This window comes from Zalophus californianus, chromosome 7 (assembly GCF_009762305.2).
Source record: "Zalophus californianus isolate mZalCal1 chromosome 7, mZalCal1.pri.v2, whole genome shotgun sequence".
In the NCBI taxonomy this organism is placed as follows: domain Eukaryota; kingdom Metazoa; phylum Chordata; class Mammalia; order Carnivora; family Otariidae; genus Zalophus; species Zalophus californianus.
This window is the reverse complement of record NC_045601.1, coordinates 117,221,942-117,242,776: the sequence shown is the minus strand read 5'-3', so window position 1 is coordinate 117,242,776 and position 20,835 is coordinate 117,221,942. Positions and strand designations below refer to the sequence as shown.

General features: G+C 40.6%; 1 protein-coding gene and 1 pseudogene across 4 annotated transcripts; one reads left to right on the top strand and one right to left on the bottom strand.

The window, feature by feature from the left end:
- Positions 1 to 1,616: 1,616 nt before the first annotated feature.
- Positions 1,617 to 7,301, bottom strand: LOC113927163 (HLA class II histocompatibility antigen, DO beta chain). 3 transcript variants are annotated; one of them, XM_027602835.2, is made up of 6 exons: positions 7,106 to 7,301; positions 3,707 to 3,976; positions 2,954 to 3,235; positions 2,368 to 2,478; positions 2,072 to 2,103; positions 1,618 to 1,897 (listed from the first exon to the last, which is right to left on the bottom strand). In XM_027602835.2, exons 1-6 carry the CDS (start codon positions 7,194 to 7,196, stop codon positions 1,862 to 1,864), a joined length of 822 nt encoding a protein of 273 aa, XP_027458636.1. In that variant the 5' UTR covers positions 7,197 to 7,301; the 3' UTR covers positions 1,618 to 1,861. The 3 variants fall into 3 exon arrangements, with proteins under 3 accessions (XP_027458637.1, XP_027458636.1, XP_027458635.1); XM_027602834.2 differs by having other exon boundaries at positions 3,695 to 3,976; positions 7,106 to 7,273; XM_027602836.1 differs by lacking the exon at positions 2,368 to 2,478 and having other exon boundaries at positions 1,617 to 1,897; positions 3,695 to 3,976; positions 7,106 to 7,273.
- Positions 7,302 to 12,590: 5,289 nt separating this feature from the next.
- On the top strand, positions 12,591 to 13,425 carry LOC118357220 (annotated as a pseudogene). The gene has a single exon (XR_004820231.1). The product of XR_004820231.1 is annotated as a 40S ribosomal protein S6-like (transcript).
- Positions 13,426 to 20,835: the final 7,410 nt, after the last annotated feature.

Below are 20,835 nucleotides of genomic sequence, written 5' to 3'. Positions count from 1 at the left end.
GCAAATAAGATCTTGTTATTATTATTAAAGAAAGTTTTGACCTTGCAGATCCCGCAAAAAGTTCTCAAGGACCTCCTGGAGTCCACAGACCACAACTTGAGAACCACTGCACTCAAGGGACACTGACATAAGGAATAGTAGTCGGCAGTAAACATGTTATTACTCACAGAACTAAGACTAAAAAGGGAGCAAGTATCCTGTGTCATGGTATATGATCCATTAATCTAGATATAGGATGACTATAAGAAGGAAAAATGATGAGAACAAAGCAAAAGGAATATTAACTGTTTTCCGTAGTCATTTTGGTGGCTGTATGTAGTATGAGTATCATTATCCTCAGACAGCTGTGTGCATTCACTTGGTAAAAGCAAGTGAGTATGGGTGGATACTCTAATTGTAAGTATCCCTGGGTCTTTGAAAACCAGAATAGTTTGTGTGGAAGAAAGGAGACACAAGTGTAATATAGAAGGGATTAATTTTTTACTTATAGATACATAAATTTTATGCTTCTATAAATATGAATATTGCACATAAACATTTTGTTTCCACCAGAAAGACCTGATAATAATGACGAACTCCTAACTCCACATTACGGTCTTAATGACATTTCCCACTAAAATAAGCCAGGGCTTTCTAAAACAATAGCTGGTTGCAGGTCTGGGCAGATGTACCGAACATCTTGTCATATAACAGATGACAAAGAAACTATCAAAAGACTTGTGTCAAAAGGACTTGGGAGCCACTTGAGGAAGTTTCCATGCACCTAAGGTGATACGACTGAACTCACGGCTAAAAACTTCCATGAGCTAAAATCCATTGAATACATTCATATCCTTGAGCTTATAATGATACAAAAAACAAAAAGTAAAACCCAACCGCTCATCTTTGGATAATAGTAGGAACCAAATTAGCCGGAAAACTAATAAAGGTAAAGAGTTAAACACTGATCCTTTCTTTCCACTGTACCACTGGGCAACCCACCAGTAAATGAAGGGAAGTGTCTCTTTACGGAAGCAATAAAGCATATAAATGAAGAACGAATGACAGAATGAGGATATCCCCATTCTGCAGCCCCCAGGGAATGAAAGGGCCTAGGCCAAGAGCACCAAGAGTGACGGCACCATAAAAGGAGACACAACTGGACGGTCTGTGCCTCATGGTGAAAAAAACACACTGCCGCCTACAGACTTGCCAAAGAAATTAAACCTAAGTCTATCCAGCCTCTGCATCCAGAGGCCAACTTGCAGAAAATGCAGAGGACAGAAGGACATGCTAAACTGCCTGCAGCTGGTAAAATCCAGACTGTGGGAAACTCTGCAGGTCAAATGCCCTAGGCTTTTCAAAATATTAATCATAAGGGAGGGAAAGGGATGCAGAAGAAACCAGTAAAGTATGAGACACAAAAGACAACTAAGCTATGTTGTCATGAATTCAGACTTGAGTGAACAGGGAATTAAAAAATACAACAAAGTGGTTACTCTGACAGTCAGAACAGGATTACTTTTGAGAGGACAGAGTGGGGATTCGATGGGTCTGAGGTACATGGAGACCCCTGCATGGCTGGTAAAGTTCTATTTCTTGACCTGTGTGGTAATTACAGGGGTTTTGCCTTAAATAATTCATTAAACTCTACATTTTGTGTGGTTATCGGTATCTCAGTTTTATTTTACAGTAAAAAAAAAAAAGGTCATAAAAAACAATGAAAAAGAAACACTGCCGCTGAGCGTTTGTCTTCTGGAGACAGTGGGGAGCACGGCTGGAAAGAGGAAGACGTGAGGGTAACTCACAGGGCTCCTTAGTCCTGGGCTCAAGCCCCTCGGTACTACTTCAGGCTCCAGGGCAAGAAGCTTTGGTTGGGACTTTAGCATGGTTGTGGTGAAGGAACTGTGCTTGAGACCTGCAGGGACAGTGATCAGGGTCTCAGGAGGGAACCCACCCTCCCATCCTAGAGACTCGGCACCCAGGGCCACCCAGCCAGAGCCAGCTTTACATCCTATCCCCAAGACATCTCCCTCTAGCCAAAGCGTTGGGAGAACAATCAGCCATCCAAAGACAAGGAAGAAGACATTACCTCATCACCAGACAACTGAGGCTCCACATATCCTGGAATGAAAGCAAGAAACAGAATGCCTCTCATTAGGACCAAATGTTGTGATTATCCTGAATGGTGGGGGGTGACCTGAAATATCAGAACTCCGTCTCTGCTGACCCACACCCCAAATGTTTCTTGCTTCAGAAAGGACTATCCTGGCAATTCCTGAGAAGTACAATCAGCCCTCCCTGCCTTGCATCTTTGAAATTGGGGCAAGTGGGAAGTGGGAGAAGCCACAGGGCAGGTGGTGGGGGACTCCTGAGAAGCTCATTTACCTTTCTGAGCCCTGAGGCAGATGACAGTCCCCACCAGAAAGAAGATCAGCCCAAGCAGGAAGGCTGCAATTCCACTTAGCATCTTTCTCCAAGAATATGCAGACTGAGCTCCTATGGGAAGCAGGTCTTAAAATTAGTAAAAAGCTCCCAATATTTGGTGTGCCTTCCCAGAATCCCAGAACCTGTACTGGACACCAAATTAAATGCTATCGGGAAAAGAACTACATTTAGAAATGGTTCTTTGAAGCCAAGGTTTGCACCCATGGAGTTTCTGTAACTGATTCTTGCAGCCCACAAGAATGCCCCATAACCTACTAAGACAAAGTATTAGAGGTCACTAGTTCCCACAGTTGGAAATAAGTGATGAGGTGATTAGACCTCCTTATTTCTTGGAAGATACAAGCATAGACATCTGCCATGTCTTTGCCCACCCTAACCCGAGGACCCCGATTTCCATGACTCCCTCAGATCAGGGGAAAGAAGAATGAGTGTTGGGACCAAGATGAATGCGGAGGTCACACAGGCCCTGGGCTGAGGCAGCATCACCCTGTGTCGGACCCAGAGAGTACAAGAAGCTGCTTCTCACTCCACTCCACAGCAACAGGGCTCAGCAGGCTGGGATGATTAACAAGGCAGGTGTAGACATCTCCAAGTTCAGAAGTCATTTCCAGCATCACCATGGTCTGGAAGGTCCAGTCTCCATTCCTGATAAGGCCAGTGGACACGACCCCGACACTCTCTTCCTGCCCATTCCGGAACCACCTGATCTTGATGTCCCCTGGATAGAAACCGGTCACATAGCAGAGCAGCAGGTTGTGGTGCTGCAGGGACGGGGTCCTCTCTGGATACACTGTCACCTCTGGTTGTACTGGGAGGGGGAGAGAACAATGAGACATTGTGAAGGAAAACCACCAAAAGCCAGGACAGGTTCCTTGAGAGACTATCTCTGCCCCTAATCTCCATCTCATACCGCCCAAGTGGAAACTGGAAATGGGAAGAAATCTCTGCCCCCAAGACTCAGAAACTGGGTATGTCAATGCCCCAAGGAGGAGTTAGGCCTTATCAGAGACTCCCACAATTACCCCTTCTACTTGAGAGTCCACCGTGACTTAAAGTCCTTGAGAACTTTGGGGGTCTGGGACCAAGACCACAGTGACCAGACCTGTGAGGATAATGAGTGAATCACAACTGGGGGGGACGGAACATATATACAGACTCTCCTGCTCGTAAGCCATTTATCCTGAAGCAGGAAATTGCCCATCATAAGGAAGTAAAGCCCGTGGTCAGGTTCACATGTGGCAGATTCCTGAGCCCCACCAGGCCTCACCTTCCACCTCACCTTTTCTCCCCACAGTGAAGGGTGCACCTAGCTTGTAGTTATGCCTGCAGAGGGCATCCACAGAAGCTCTACTCCTCTCCAGTATATCCGGCCGACTGTTCCACAGCTCAGCGTCAGGCTTCCCCAGCTCTGTCAATGCCACAAACATTCCCACATGGCTGTCGAAACGTGCATACTCTTCCAAGTTAAAAATAAATCTCACCACAAACTGCACTTTCTCTGTCCCATTGATGAAGTAACAGTCAGCCTTTGCTTGAATCACAAAATCTTCTAGAAAACAACAACAAAAAAGACTGTAAACCAACCCCCACTTTTAGGAAACCATACATGGTAAATTATGCCAGACCACATGGATTTGAGGAGGCTTTTGATCTCAGTAAATAGGTCACGGTAGCCTCTTTTCCCCTGGGCCTCACCCTGGTTCCGTTTAGCAAAGAGACATCCATTGTGGAAAGAAGCCCGAGGCCCATCCTACTGGGCCAGCCAAACAGAAGACATGTAACCTAAAAAAGGCAAGCCAAAGAGAGAGTCCCAAGAGACATAAACATTCATTCCGCAAATATTTTTTGACCGTTTGTGTTTTGCTGGCACGGTTGGTTTCTCTAAGCCAAGTTTTCAGAAGCCCAAGGTTTTAACTCCCCTTGTTATCAAGTCGAAAACATCCATCCCCAAACGAAATAATTCAAGAGTACTCTTGTCCTTAGCAGGTGCATTCTATACATTCCTTCTGGAGTGAAGTGAAGGAGTGATGGGGGGGTGACAGGGACGACAAAGAAATGCAGACCAGGTAACCATTTTGATGTGAAACTAACTTCCCTTCTACTTTTCACTCACTATGGGTTTTCTCCAAGAATTTTCTTTTGGATCTTTCCCCTTGCACTCTTTTTTTTTTTTTTTCATAAGAGTCAGAGAGAGAGAGAGAGGCATAGGCAGAGAGAGAAGCAGGCTCCCCGCCTAGCAGGGAGCCTGATGCAGGACTCGATCCCAGGACCCTGGGATCATGACCTGAGCTGAAGGCAGATGCTTAACCATCTGAGTCACCCACGCGCCCTTCCCCTTGCACTCTTACTTAGAGATCTCACCCCTCTGCTGGCTCTAATAAGGTAATGATTTCATTAACTTTGTTGGTGTGAAGTAAAATAATACGAATCCATGATTCAAAGAGTAATATTACCATCAGTATCATTGGCACTATACCTACCATGCCAGTACTACAAGAACATGGTGACAGGAAATATACAGTTAGCTTAAACCTTCTTTGGGGGGTTTTACATGAAATAGTGCCATTAAAGGTGGAATAAAAAAAATACCTAATTCCATTGTCTGATTATGATTTTCTACTTTCAGAGCACCTTACTAATGTTGATAGTGATTAGTTTATTCTTTCATACAAGGTCTACTCTGTTCATGTTCTTCAAGGTAATTTAACACTCAAAAATTATGTAATCTGTCCTCATTGGTAAGAAAAAGTATAATTCTTATTCACTGAGCGCACAGCGTGCTCTGGTCTGAGTGTTTGTGCCCCTCCCCCAAAATTCATGTGTTGAAATCCTAACCCCCAAAGGTGATGTTATCAGTAGCAGGTGCTTTTGAGAGGTGCTTGGGTCATGAGTGTGGAGCCATCCCTCACGAATGGGATTAGCCCTTATAAAGGAGGCTCCAGAGAGATCCCAAGACCCTTCCACCACATGACACAGGGAGAAGGTGCCACCTAAGAACCAGGAAGAGAGTCTCCACCAGAACACAGCCATGCTGACACCTTGATCTTGGACTTCCCAGCCTCCAGAACTGCGAGCAATAAACTTCTGTTGCTTATAAGCCCACCCAGTCTGGGGTATTTTGGAACAGCAGCCAGAATGGACTAAGACACAATGATATCTGTCATAGATTTGAAGATCTGAAAAATTTTAAGTGACAAATTGGTAAACAGCCCCAGGTTATGTTTCAGTTGATCTGAGTACTAGTTCTATATCCAGTAGTTGTACCTAGAACCACTTACCCTCCCTGACCTGCTTTCCATTGAAAACAACACTGAAGCAGAGCTCGAAAGCATAGTGTTAAGTGACCAAAAAAAAGCAGAATGTGATTCAAAGCACAATGACATTTATTAAAATTTTAAAATACACATGAAAAACAATACTAGATATTTGTAAAGGCCAGCCTCGTAAAGACACACCAGACACATTAGAATGGATCTTTAAGGAAAGGAGGGTGTGGAAACGCAGACCACGAAAGAGGAGAGAGTCCTTGCGGGGACAAATGATTGCCAAGTGCTGTGAATTCACTGGGTAGGATTGATGCAATTCTCTGTATGCCCTCGAGAACAACAAAAATAAAAGGAAATTCAAATGGGTTGATAAGGCAGGTTGGTCAGAAAAGATCTCCCTGCAGAAATGGCATGAGTTAAGGCTTGAAGGATAATCGTTACTGATCCTGAGTTGTAAATTTGCTTTCATTTCTAAACCCAGAGGCCTCCTCCGGGAACTACTGAGCTGAACGTTAAGGACGGCAGCATCCTTCTTGAATCAGCTCTTATCAGCTAAAGTCAGCTCTAACCTCCAGTGCTCTTCCTTCTTACAGTTTAAATCAGAAAAAGAAAATTATTTTTGGGTCAGATTTAAGATCTGAACTGACCTTATTTTTTTCATTTGTGTTGTTTAATGGACATTATAAGCTCAGAGAGGTTTCTATTCTGGGAGAATAACGATCCTCTCCTACCCAGCCCGCCCTCCCAGGTTTGTTCCTCTTTTGTGTTTAAAGAAACTTTGACGTTTAAACAGGCTCTGTTTTTAGCGCATTATATCCTGTTTTCTACTGATAAATATGTCTTCAGGGTGTAATACTGCCTCATGTTCGCACAGCCCATCTCCTTGGCTAGAAAAATAACAGCAATAAATACCCAGGAACCTGAGGACAGGCATGATGCATTCAACTTCTCTTATTTCTAAAAACTGGGGTCAATAAATGCCAAAAGAAAGAAACCCGTGTTTCCAATTTCTTTTGTCCACATGTATCCCAGTTGGACAAATGTAAAAACAGTTGCAATCATCAGAGCAAAATCCTGTCTGGAAAAATGGCAACTATTCTCAGACTGGCCCCAGTTGATACAGTTCTTGAGACTGACATTGGTACAATAAGGACTCTAAGCAAGGCAAAATGTTTCCCTTCTTCCTACCACCCTACTCCTTGAAGCTGCAGCTCTGGTACAGGAAGTCCCTTTTCCCATCAGTCCATTGTGTGTGGTAAAGAGGGGAGGTTTATTTTAATTTCAAAGGGAAGAACACTTTGAAGGCAGAAGCCAGTTCAGTCTGGTCTGCAGCCTGGACCTACAGGGGAAAGCATCCCTCCCCCATGCCCATTCTTGCATACACACCTGAAAAAAATTTGCTCTGGTCTTACCTGGAGAGTTTCTGACTTGAGTCATGGAGGAATCCAGTCTGATTACATTCACTAGCAGAGCCACCATCCATGGAACCCACCCAGAACTCATTCTGTAAGGAAAAATAAAAAATTAGACAGTAAAATCATCAACTTCTTCAGAATGGGGCTTACCCCCACAAAACTCAGTGAAAAAATATTTATGAAGAGTATGAATACCTTTCTGGTTTCCTCGGATTGGAAACTCTTCACACTGATAACCAATCATGATAGAAGAGTTTTACATCATTAGATGCTGGGTAGACTACTTTCATAAAGTCGTGTATACCACTCAAGAATTGTTTACCTGCAGAATCACTGATGGTAGTCTAATGTATGTGGGAAATGGACTGTGAGAAAAAAAATTTTAAAAATAGTGTACATAGTATGTGGTCCTAGAAGAACTATGCAGATTGTTTATTATACATTCTGCTATCTTTTAACCAACAAGTCTCTTCTCCTATGGGGTGGCTGACATTGCCAACAGAGTGTGCAAATAAAGCAGAAAGTAGACAGCATTCTGAAGCTTTTGCCTTAAGAGGAGTTAATGACGGGATTATCAGAAAAGAAATAGAAGAGATTGAGAACCACCTAGACAGTATGATTTCCTATAAACCAAGAGAGGCCCACAAAAAAGAAAATGAAGAGAAGATTCTCAAAAGAATAAAATGCTGCAAAAATGTTCAAGAGGGGGGCTCCTGGGTGGCTCAGTCGGTTAAGCATCTGATTTTGGCTCAGGTCATGATCTCAGGGCTCTGGGATTGAGCCCCTGATGGGCTTACCGCTCAGTGGGATTTTGCTTGTTTTTCTGTCCCTCCCCACACCGCCTCAAATAAATAAATAGAATCTTCTTAAAAAATGTTCAAGAGGATAAAATATAAGAAGGATAATTTTGTTTTATAATTAGAGGAGCACCAACAACCTTCACCGGGACATAGCGTATTAGAAACGAAGGCAGTAGATATAAACAGTCCTTCAAGAATGTTAGAAGTGAAAACAAGGGAAAAGAGGGGACTCTGACTTGAGCAAAAAGCCACACAAAAGATAAGTTACCTTTAAGAAAGACCTTAACAGCTAAATGGGTGATGGGTATTATGGAGGGCACTTGTTGTGATGAACACTGGGTGTTATATGTACATGATGAATCGCTAAATTCTACTCCTGAAACCAATATTACACTATATGTTAACAAACTAGAATTTAAAAACTTGAAACGGAAAAAGAAAAAAAAAGGAAAGACCTCAACAAGTTTCTCAGTCAAGTGGAAGGCATCTGTACATGGGAGAAATTGAACATAACGAGAAGAAAAAAGAAATTACCCCCAGAATTCTTAATGGAATCCAAAAAAGAGATCGTCAGACTTGGTTATAAAAAGGAACACTTGTTCAGAGACTAGAATGGGGACAGGGAGATTGGAGGTGAGAAGGAGGGGAATAAGGAAGTTCTAGTTGTATGGCTTCAATGGACTCCATTTAGGACAAGGCAAAAATCTCTCTCTTTTTTTAAAGATTTTATTCATTTATTTGATAGAGAGAGAGAGCACAAGTAGGCAGAGCTGGAGACAGAGGGAGAAGAGAAGCAGGCTCCCCGCTGAGCAGACAGCCTGACGTGGGGCTCGATCCCAGGACCCTGGGATCATGACCTGAGCCGAAGGCAGACGCTTAACTGACTGAGCCACCCAGGGGCCCCAAGGCAAAAATCTCTTGCTAGAAAGGAATTGGAAGAAAATCTATTTGACAACTACAGAGAGAAGGCTGCTTTTTAACCAAAGTAGTCTATATTATTATTTATTTAGCACAGAGCCATCCATGCCCAATATTATGGACCATGCAGTGATGACACAGACATGTTCCTTATTCTCAAGAAATGTGCAACCTAAACAGAGTGACAAGGGGACAATCTACTGTAATGCCAGGAAGAATGAGATTAATTTGCTAATGTTTGGGTACATGAGAAGAGTAAATTTTAACTTAATCTAGAAAGAGTTCATGATAAAGTTGATAGCTGATACAAGCGATGTAACAAGCAGAGATTTTTAGAATTAGGAACACCCAGTACATGTGGACAACAGAAAGGAGATAAACAGTGAAATAAAAAGTTTATCCAGAATCCCTTTCAAAGTCCTGATTATCTGCAATAAATAAATACATGCCTACTACTTCATTGAAAGGGAAAAGATATAATTTTTTTTTAATTCTTCACTTCCCAAAGAGAACACACATGCTTTGGCGGGTATGTAAGGTAGGATTATGATGGTAGTTGACCAGGACACCCAGGAATACTTGACTTAATAATACGCTTGGGAGGCCCTCAGGAAATCTCTACCCATAAGTAGTAATGCCAAATTGTAAATCAAAGACTGACTCTGTTATTAGCTGGTCAAATCTCTGCTACCCCAGGAGAAAGTTTTATGATAAGTTTCTCTGAAGCATGAAACCCAAGCAAGGTCTCATGTTCCCTCTTAAATCCATCACTTGTACTGCTAGCCAGCTATAAATCCTGAAGGATTAAGAACTCTCAAACGTAAGAGTAATAGCATAGGTCACAAAGGGATTCTGCTCAAGATGGCAGAAATAGGATTCAGAAAAGAGGTGAAATGCAACTACGTAACCTTTAAACACTGTGGCCCTCACACTCTTAGTAAACATGCCCTGCCCTGGGATCTGACCAATCAAAATAATAATTCCTTCTCCTGGGAGATCACGACAGATAAAGAAAAAGATGGGGAAGTGGGGAAGACATCACTAGTGTTCACCAACATCTTCTACTTCCTGGGCACATGGAAAATTGTACTTCCTGGTTTCCCAGGACTGTGTGACTAGTTCTAGCCAATGGTTAGTGAACAAAAAGGTTCTTAGTCAAAGAATTTAACTACCATTGGATGACTCTTCTCTTCTTCCCTTACCAAGTCAACCAAGACAGCCTTACGTTGAAATGGTAGAATCAGAATACAAAAGCAGTTTAATTAGCAGAGTCATTATGAAGAGGAGAAGCCCTAGAGAGTCACCCAAACCCACAACAGGTGCTGTATGAATGAGAGTTTTGCTTGATTAAGGCTCTGAGGGTGGTTACCACAGCCTGGCCTAACTTAACCTAACTAATATAGGACAAGAACGAGAATGTTGACCTGCCCCCTCCACATCCCTCAAGTAGATTTGAATATTCATGAATTAGAAGCCTGAGAACAGGCCAAAACTGGTAGACTCTGTCCACAGAGCATCTGACCCATGACTGTGGGTACTTCTTCTAGAGGCATATGGTTGTGTTGCTACCACTTGGGGGGGCACGTGTGGAGCTGAGTGAAAAGGTGGTAATCAGAAGGAGCTCAAGCCACTGAGTTTTAACTTCCTCCCTTCCTCCAACCCACACCTACCTTAGTCTTTCCCATGTATTTTATCTCATTTGGAAGTGGAGAAGAACATTCTACTTGAAGCTAAGTGAATGAGAACCTGACATTGATATTATCAGAAGCAGCAAAAGCATGAGAGGGTAATAGAGGCTTAAGTCCAAGTCTGGTTAGCTCCTCTGCAGGCAATACTGTAGCTGGGCTTCTCAAGGATGAGAGAGACATCTTGAGGAGAGAAGAAAGAGTGAGGCCTAGAGAATACAGATAAAAGGTGTGCCTGTATTTGGATTTAGAGGAAGAGAAAGAGTTGATAGATGGTAAGAGGTGTTGAGGGGAGACTGGAGGATGTGGATGCTGAACCAGAAAGTTAGGAGGGCTGCTCTTTCCTACTTCTAGTGTAAACGTGTTTAAGGCTCATAAACTCTAAAACCTGACTTGCCTACATCATCATCATAATAGCTAATATTTGTTGATTATACATTATGAGTCAGTTTTCTAAGCACTGTGAATGTCTGTGTGTATGGTGGTGGGGGATGAGGGGAGAGAGAGAGAGAAAAAGAAGAATAGAGAGAGAATCATAATAATAACCCTTTGCAGAGATATTATTATGATCTCCCTTTTATAGCTGAAGTAGTGAAAGAATAAACCAAGGGTCACATAACTAGTAATTCTATCAGCAGTGCTTTTTCCATTGCATGGTATTTCTTACTTGGGGGCCCAGGAAAGCTTTATTTCTACTCCTTCAGTATCCTTGCAATGATAAGATGCACAAAGGAGCAAAATAACTGAAGGATTTTATTAGAACTACTTGGAACCAGAATAGACCCCCATCATATCCTACCTCACAATAGGAAATCAGTGGTCTCATACATCGAAAGCAAAGAGTGGCATAGAACCTATCTATGGGCACTAAGAAGAGAAAGCAGTATCAACCTATGAATCTCCCTTGTCCGTGGCCTCTGACACAAGCATCAATTCATGCAGTTAGAAACTTTGTTGAATCAGTTCTGGGGGAAAGCTAAAAAAGGGAGAGGTGGTGGCCTGGCTCCTTTCTCCCATGTTTTTGTCTTCGTGTTCTACTTGTATGAGCTTGAAAAACAAGGTGGGGCATTCTGATCTCCCTCTTCCTGTCTGATTTTAGCCAAGAGCCCTACCTAATATAGATACAGGCTCTTCTGTGATTTTTCATTCAAATTTGTATCTTGCATCCCTCTTCCTCGTTCCCTCTCTATTCTATTCTCTAGGGAGTGAGAGAAGGTAGGTATGATAGATGTGATTGTTTCCTTTTGTTTAGAGAGAGAGCACACACTAGAGTGGGGGCAGGTGGGGGAGGGGCAGAGAGAGACTTAAGCAGACTCCGCACTGAGCGCAGAGTCCAACATGGGGTCGATCTCACAACGCTGAGATCATGACCTGAGCCGAGATCAAGAGTCAGATGCTTAACTGACTAGGCCACCCCGGCACCGCAATGTGATTGTTTCTTGAGAGAGGTATAAAATCATTATTCTCCCTAGTATCTGACACAAATCCCCTCCAATTACTATTTTGGTGACTTTAAAGTTGACAGAAACTGTTCATTTACATTCATTTTCCTCTTCCTACACCTTCCTATCACAAGAAACATAAACCACCTTGGAGACATTAGAAAAATATTCTGAGTTACTGAACAGAAAATGAAAACATAGGGGCGCCTCACTGGCTCAGTCGGTAGAGCATGAGACTTGATCTTGGGGTCATGAGTTTGAGAAAATGGGGTGCCTGGGTGGCTCAGTTGCTTAAGCATCTGACTTTTGACTTCGGCTCAGGTCATGATCTCAGTGTCATGGGATCAAGCCCCACATGGGGCTCCTGCACGCTCAGTGCAGAGTCTGCTTGTCCCTCTCCCTCTGCTCCGCCCCCTTGCACTGTCTCAAATTAATAAATAAGATCTTATAAAAAAAGAATTAAAACATATTTTTAGGGAACACTGTGTGTTGAGACACAGTTTAACTGAAGGAATTGTACTAAGAATTTTGCCAGCTCAAAATACTTGCTAAATCCTCCTTCAGTGCTGATACAGTGAGGGGAAAGGTAAGAAGGAAAGAATATGAGAAACAACAGAAATCGTTGGGGCCTCTTTTTCGTGGCGCCTCGGAGGCGGTAGGCTGCTTCAGGATGAAGCTGAACATCTCTTTCCCAGCTACTGGCTGCCAGAAACTCATTGAAGTGGACGATGAACGCAAACTTCGTACCTTTTATGAGAAGCGTATGGCCACAGAAGTTGCTGCTGATGCTCTGGGTGAAGAATGGAAGGGTTATGTGGTCCGAATCAGTGGTGGCAATGACAAACAGGGCTTCCCCATGAAGCAGGGTGTCTTGACCCACGGTCGTGTCCGCCTGCTGCTGAGTAAGGGGCATTCCTGCTATGGACCAAGGCGGACTGGAGAGAGAAAGCGCAAATCCGTTCGGGGTTGCATTGTGGATGCCAATCTCAGCGTTCTCAACTTGGTCATTGTATAAAAAGGGGAGAAGGATATTCCTGGACTCACTGATACTACTGTGCCTCGTCGCCTGGGGCCCAAAAGAGCCAGCAGAATCCGCAAACTTTTCAATCTCTCTAAAGAAGATGATGTCCGCCAGTATGTTGTGAGAAAGCCCCTAAACAAAGAAGGGAAGAAACCTAGAACCAAAGCGCCTAAGATTCAGCGTCTTGTTACTCCACGAGTCCTCCAGCACAAACGGCGGCGTATTGCTTTGAAGAAGCAGCGCACTAAGAAAAATAAGGAAGAGGCTGCAGAATATGCTAAACTTTTGGCCAAGAGAATGAAGGAGGCCAAAGAAAAACGCCAGGAACAGATTGCCAAGAGACGGAGGCTGTCCTCTCTGAGAGCCTCTACCTCTAAGTCTGAGTCCAGTCAAAAATGAGATTTTCTATGAGTGACAAATAAATATGATCAGACATCAAAAAAAAAAAAAAAGAAAAAGAAATCGTTGGAATTTGGGGTGTCAGAAGCAAACTTGTGATCTTAGTCTGTGAGAGTCCATTTGGGAATGAGGAACCAAAAGGCTGGGCCCTAATCAGCTATCATTTGTTTAATATGACTGCCGGCTGGGTGGATTCACCCAGCATATTGATTTATGCTTACTATGTGACACCTTTCTCCTAGGATGGTTTTGTCCCTCACATCATCCTGGAAAAGTGAATGTTGGTGGTTTTTTGTTCTGCTAATTTGTTTATTTGAACTCATTATTCTTAGGAAATACCCACTGAAATGATCATATAATGAACTTTAAAAAGGCTCTCTAGAACAAACCCAACCCTATCTTGATGTGTTTTTTTTTTCAATTTGTGCTACATTCTGTTTACAACAGAATGTTGTGAATATTTTTAAGGATTTTTGCATCAATATTAATAAGTAAATCATCTATAGTTTTATTTTCATGCATTGTCATAGTTTAATATTGATATTATACTTACTTCACTAAAAGAACACATTTGCTGCTGCTGAACCATTTAATTAGGATTAGAATTCTCTTTTTTTTTTCTTTAAAGACTTTAATTACACTGCCCTAAATATCTGGACCTGAAGTTTTATTGGGGTAGCTCTTTTACAATTTTTCTTGCTTCTTCATTGGAAATTATTCTATACAAATATTCTACCTCTAAAGGGATTGGTTTTGGTATAGAGAATTATTCATTCAATCCAAGTTTTCAAGTTTATTTTTATAAAATTGAATAAAACAATTTCTTATGGTTTTTCCCCTGTTCATTATTAATTTTGTCCTTGTCATTTCTTATTTTCTCTACTTTTTTAGTAGGGAAATTAGCCAAATTAGGTTTGTCAGTGGTTTATTTATTCTATTGAAATTTTTTAGAGCTTTTGAATTTATTCTATTTTTCTGTTTTCTAGCTCTTCAATTTCTGCTTTTATTTTTATTATCTGCTCCTGTTTTCATGTGACTGATTGTGTTGTTCTTTTCACTTAATTCACTTGGTTTCCTTCTTTCCTTTAATTGATTTAAGCAATTAAGGCCATGAATTCTCTGCTGAGCCCTGCCTGAGCTATATCCCATGAATTTTGATATGTGATTTTTAATTATTTTTCTAGAAATTCTTCATTTTTGTTTTTCTCTCTGATCAAGAAAGAAATGGTTTCTTTGAGTTTCAATGTGGATAAGTATTTATCTGTTCTGATTTTTTTATTATTACCCAGCTTGTTCCATTATGGTCAGAGAATAGTATCTATATCATTTCTACTTTTAGGAACTTACTGAGGTTTTTTTTGTACTGTAATATATAGTCCATTTTCATTAATGTTTTGCTGGAACTTGAAAAGTTGTGTTCTCTATTTTTTTGTTTTGTTTTTTCTTTTTTTTATTGTGTTATGTTAATCACCATACATTACATCATTAGTTTTTGATGTAGCGTTCCATGATTCATTGTTTGCATATAACACCCAGTGCTCCATTCAGTACGTGCCCTCCTTAATACCCATCACCAGGCTAACCCATCCTCCCACCCCGCCTCCCCTCTAGAACCCTCAGTTTGTTTTTCAGAGTCCATCGTCTCTCATGGTTCTTCTCCCCCTCCGATTTCCCCCCCTTCATTCTTCCCCTCCTGCTATCTTCTTCTTCTTCTTTTTTTTCCTTAACATATAATGTATTATTTGTTTCAGAGGTACAGGTCCGCGCTTCAACAGTCTTACACAATTCACAGCGCTCACCATGTGTTCTCTATTTTTAATGAAGAAAGTTTAATATAGATCCATCAGATCTAATTTTATACTGTTGGAATATCTTCTGTGATCATACTTATTTTTGTCCACTGAGAAAAGTAAATTAAAATCACCTTATACTAATTAATTAAAATCACCTAATACATTTCTGAATATTTTCCTTGCATCTGCCTTAATTTCAGCTTTGTGAGAGTTCCTTATGTGCTATCTAGAACTTAAATGCACATCTCTTATATATTCATTATGAATTTTACACTTCACATTATAAAGTGTCTTCTTGTCTCACTCAACTTTTTCCATTTGAATTTTACCTGTTTAATAATGGTGTTGTGATCTCTGCTTCTTTTTTATTTGCATTCTTTTGCTATGCTTTTCCCATCATTTTATTTTTTGAATAAATGAATGGACCTTTCTGAGTCACTCTATTTTAGGTGTTTTTTTGTATATTGCAAACAGCAGTTTTTCTTTCAATCTAACCTAAAACCATTTTAATTTTATATATCAGTTAAGCCCATTTATGATTAACATAGCAAATAGGTGCAGTGTAATTTGTGATTTGTAAGTAATATCATTTTGTTCAATATGCCATTTATATGAGTATTTCTTTTAAAAAATCTTTCATTGTGTCTCATGTTTTCCAAATTGCAGTTTTTCAGATATTTTAAAAGGTGTATATTTTGGGGTTGTCCTGATAATTTTATTCTTATATAATCCAATAAGTTTCCTCTTTAGGTAGTTTCTATCAGTTTGAACATCATAAAAGTGCTAGCATACCTCCTCTCCTCTCCTCTTCCATTTTCATTGTGTTTACCTTTGTACTCTTAAAGTGTTCTAAATATGAATACTTGTTTTGCCCATTTTGTGAGATAGCTTTAGATTCCCAGATATTATAGACAAGGCCATAAATAAGCTTATTCTATATCCTTAATCATTTTTCCACTCAATCTAAAATTATTGAGAAATATATTTCTGTTTGTCAATTTCTTCTAATTCTGACTATATTTTCCTACATATTTTGTGGTATCTTTGTTAGGTGTAGACTGAGTCTGTTTTAGTATAATGTTCTAGTGACATCTTGGTATCATTATCCAATGATCGTCTTTGTTTCTACTAATGCCTTTGCTCTTGGACTATATGTTTAGGCATCAAAGTAATGACAAAACTTGTCTTCTGATAGTGTCTGTTTCATATATCTTATTGCATGTTTTGGTTTTAAACTTTTCATGTCTTTAGGTTTTCTTTGTGATTAATATGAAGAGCGTGCAACTGGATTTTGTGATCCCCTCCCACGGCTTCACGCTTCACTTTCCGCAGTTTCATGACACATGGTCAACTATCACCCACAAGTCAAGGATCCTCCTTCTGACAACAGAAGGTCAGAAGGTCAATGGTAGTCTAATGCTAGGTCACAATGCCTACATAACTTGCCTCACTTAATCTCATCACATAGTCATTTTATCATCTCACATCATCATAAGAAGGGTGAGCACAGTACAATAAGGTATTTTGAGAGAGAGAAAGAATACATAACTTTTATTACAGTATATTGTTACATTTGTTCTATTTTATTATTAGTTACTGTTGTTAATCTCTTACTGTGCCTAAATTACAAATTAAACCTTATTATAGGTATGTACAAAAGCAAAGTATACATGGAGTTCAGTTACTATCTGTGGTTTCAGGCATCCACTGGGGGGTCTTGGAACATATCCCCCACAGAGAAGGTTAGGAGAGCTATATTATTAATCCAATCTGAAAACCCCTTTCTTTTAACTTCAAATTTAAGCTATTTATATTTATTAGGATTACTAAACTATCTAGATTTGTTTCTACTATTGTTGTGTTTTCTATTTTGTTATGTTCTTTCTTTGCTTTTTTTCTCCTTTCATCACTTATATTAAATTGATTACATTTTTAAAGTATTCTCTAATTTCCTCTTACTGGCCTAAGGATTTAAGATTTTATTTATTTATTTGACAGAGAGAGACGCAGCAAGAGAAGGAACACAAGCTGGGGGAGTGGGAGAGGGAGAAGCAGGCTTCTGGCCGAACAGGGAGGCTGATGCAGGGCTCGATCCCAGGACCCTGGGATCATGACCCGAGCCAAAGGCAGACGCTTAATGACTGAGCCACCCAGGCACCCCCTGGCTTAAGGATTTTAAATTCTAATTATATTAGTTAAGAGTTACCCCTACACTTTTTAAAGTTTTTTATTTAAATTCAATTTAATTAACATATACTGCATGATTAGTTTCAGAGATAGAATTTAGTGATTCATCAGTTGCATATAACACCCAACACTCATCACATCAAGTGGCCTCCTTAATGCCCATCACCCAATTACCCCATCCCCCCACCCACTTCCCTTCAGCAACCCTCAGTTTATTTCCTATAGTTAAGAGTCTCTTATGATTTGCCTCCCTCTGTTTTCATCTTATTTTATTTTTCCTTTCCTTCCCCTATGTTCATCTGTTTTGTTTCTTAAATTTCACATATGAGTGAAATCCCATGGTATTTGTCTTTCTCTGACTGACTTATTCTGCTTAGCATAATACCCTCTAGTTCCATCCAGGTCATTGCAAATGGCAAGAATTCATTTTTTTTTGATGGCTGAGTAATATTCCTGTGTGTGTGTGTGTGTGTGTGTGTGTGTGTGTACCACATCTTCTTTATCCATTCATCTGTCGATGGACATCTGGGCTTTCTCCATAGGTTGGCTATTGTGGACATTGCTGCTATAAACACCGGGGTGCGGGTGCCCCTTCAGTTCACTATGTTTGTATCCTTTGGGTAAATACCTCGTAGTGCAATTGCTGGGTTGTTGGGTAGCTCTATTTTTACCCCTACATTTTTAACATAGCTGCCTAAACTGGCAACATCCGAAGTTAAACTCTACCCTCTTTCCAAATAAGACAAAGGCTTAAGAATGTTTTACTTTATCTGCCTCCTTCTCATGTTGTGATTGTTCTATCAGGGTCTTAAATTTAATGGTCATAACTGTTAGTGATTTTTATAGTCATTTTTCATTCCTCATTCTGATTTACCAATATTTTAGACAGATGTTTTGTTGTTATTGTTGTGTGTGTGTGTGTGTGTGTGTGTGTTTCTCATCTTTGCTTCCTGTGTCCCAAATTTTCTTGCTGAATTTAGTATCCTTATGTAAGTGGTAATAAAAGAAAAACAAATGACAACTACCATATGATGTCACTTTTTATCCATAAGATTGACAAAACCTAATTTCACAACATTCCATGTTGATGAGAATGTGGGAAAACAGATAAACTCATATATTGCTGATGGAACTGCACATGAATACAACCTCTATGAAGGCAATTTTGCAACATATATCAATATTAGTAATGTATAGTCACTTGGACTCAGCAACTCCCCCTTTAGAATTTTATCCTATGGATATTCTTGCACATGTGTATTATAATGTCTATACAAGGCATTGCTTATAATAGCTAAAGACTTCCAGTAACCTAACTACCCATCAATAGAAGACAAGCTAAATGAAATACGGTACTTCCATAAAATAGAATGCTATATAGTCATGTATTTCTAAGTATAAAAACTAAAGTTCAGAACAGTGGATCTAAGGACCTGCTATTTGTAAAAATAGGGAACAAGAACATATACACATATTTGCTTAAATATACATGAAATTTCCCTAGAAGGATAAACATAAAGCTTGGAGCATGGATTGTGTATGCAATCTCACATATGCATCGAGAAAAGTAAAATTAAACCTTGTTTCCCATGGCAAACCACGGGAAGGATGGGAGAGAGGGTTTCCTCTGCATAGCTTTTTGTGGCTTTTGAATTTTATATCACATTAATATATTGCCTATTCACATAAATCATATCTTTAAGAAAGAATAGTAGGAGGGTAAGCAGATAGAGGGAGTATAGGCAACTCTTCTGAGGAGTTTTGTAGTAAAGCTGGGCAGAGTCCACCTTTTCCAAGCTTGGTGACCCAGGCAATGTACCTAAACCTCCATTTTCTCATTCTTAGAATTGATATAGTAATATCTGCCACATAGGATTATCTTGAAGAAAAAGTACAAAGATATACATCAGGCACTTAGCATAGCACTTGAATGATTATTGTCATTAAAGTTATTACAATTCATAAGTCCATAAAACTCTAGGTTCAAAACCCAGTATTTCCTAGGATCACTAGATGGGCATCAGACTCAATCAGATGGGTGCTTTTTTGGCTCACTCAGCGCCAAAAACCAGGAAGATCTTTTGTTTTGCTTACTCCCTACTCCTTTCTCCAAAATTCTGACAACTGCACTCTTCCTCCTCTTGAACCACACTGCCATGTGGACTGCAGGAGGCTACCTACTCCGCTGGGGAATAAAGGACTTGAAATTCAACACCATTTCCACACTGGGCAAAGCAGATGGGGTGGGAGGTGGTCCAGGGGCTCCAAAGAAATCTATGAGAGTTTCTTAGGTTTACCCTCTCCATTCATACCATCCTTTGGCAAGAGTAAAATACAACCGAATGGGAAAGATGCCGAAAGTAAGTGAAAAGAAGGGGAAGTTAAGGGGCAGGCAGATCAAATGGTATTCAAGGGGAGGTGAGGTGAATGAAAAGAACTAGAACTCGGGAACAGACTAGAATTACCCATATCTGTGGTTACCAGACAGACCACACTTGTAGGCATTTGCCGAAGTTCCACACTTTGACCTCCAGGGAACATTTCTAGAATGTGTCCCTGACATAAGGCCTACTTGGGAGTTTCCCTAAGATAACCAACTTTCGAGACATCCTAAGATCCTGAGGTCTGCTGCATCTTTCTGAACTGCCCATCTGGATGCCTGTTTTCTTCCCAGTTCAATCACTGAGTAGCCCTGTGATTTCAGGCCAGTTCTCCTTTCTGTAAAGTAAGATTTGACTGCTATGTTACTTTTAAGATGCCTTTCAGGCTTAAACTATTAGGAGTCTTTGGGTGTCATACTAGGGATAGCAAAGAATTTTAACAGATCATCTTCTTCCATGAGGGCAACAGTCTCCCTAAGGTTGGGAGATATAGGAATGATTATTCCCATTGTATAAGTAAAGGAAGGATGTTTGGTTGAAAGGGGAAGGAATTAGGCTAGACTTCTCTCTCCTGTGGGTATTTCTCGAGACACAAACAGCAGAATGAAGCAAAGGCTTATCTGCATGAAAAAGCTCCCTACTCTCACCCTGCCTCTTTCCCAACAGTTACCAGGCAGAGAAAAAAAAAAAAGCAAAACATAAGTTCTTGCTAGTTCATTGCTAGAGCTGGAAAGTACCTGGTGTTTCTGGGAATGTGAAAGTTTCTCTTTCCTAGAATAGGAACCTTCAAAGGTAACTCCCTCCCAAAAGGCAGTAATGTACACAGCTCTGAATTCTCAGTGGTTGGTGTATAGAAAGGACAGAGAAGATTTACTCATTTGTGCAACAGACATTGGCTTATTGTCTGCTATGAATCGACAACCTGTACGAGGTTGTCAATATAAAGCTTAGTAGGACATATGGCCTTCCCCCCAGGAGCTCATGGTCTAGTGGGAGAACAGAGAGGTGGGAGGATAAGGAGTTTATTACAGGCTGTGAAATAGGTAAACGCTCGGGGGATAGAAGCACATGGAAAGGACACTTTCTCCTGACTGAGATCAG

Coding starts and splice junctions, on each gene's coding strand:
- LOC113927163 (XM_027602834.2), bottom strand. CDS start 7,196: ATGAGTTCTGGGTGGGTTCCATGGATGGTGGCTCTGCTAGTGAATGTA. Junction 3,977..7,105: donor TCAAGTCAGAAACTCTCCAG/GTAAGACCAGAG, acceptor GTTGTTTTCTAG/AAGATTTTGTGATTCAAGCA. Junction 2,104..2,367: donor CTGCCTCAGGGCTCAGAAAG/GTAAATGAGCTT, acceptor CTTTCATTCCAG/GATATGTGGAGCCTCAGTTG.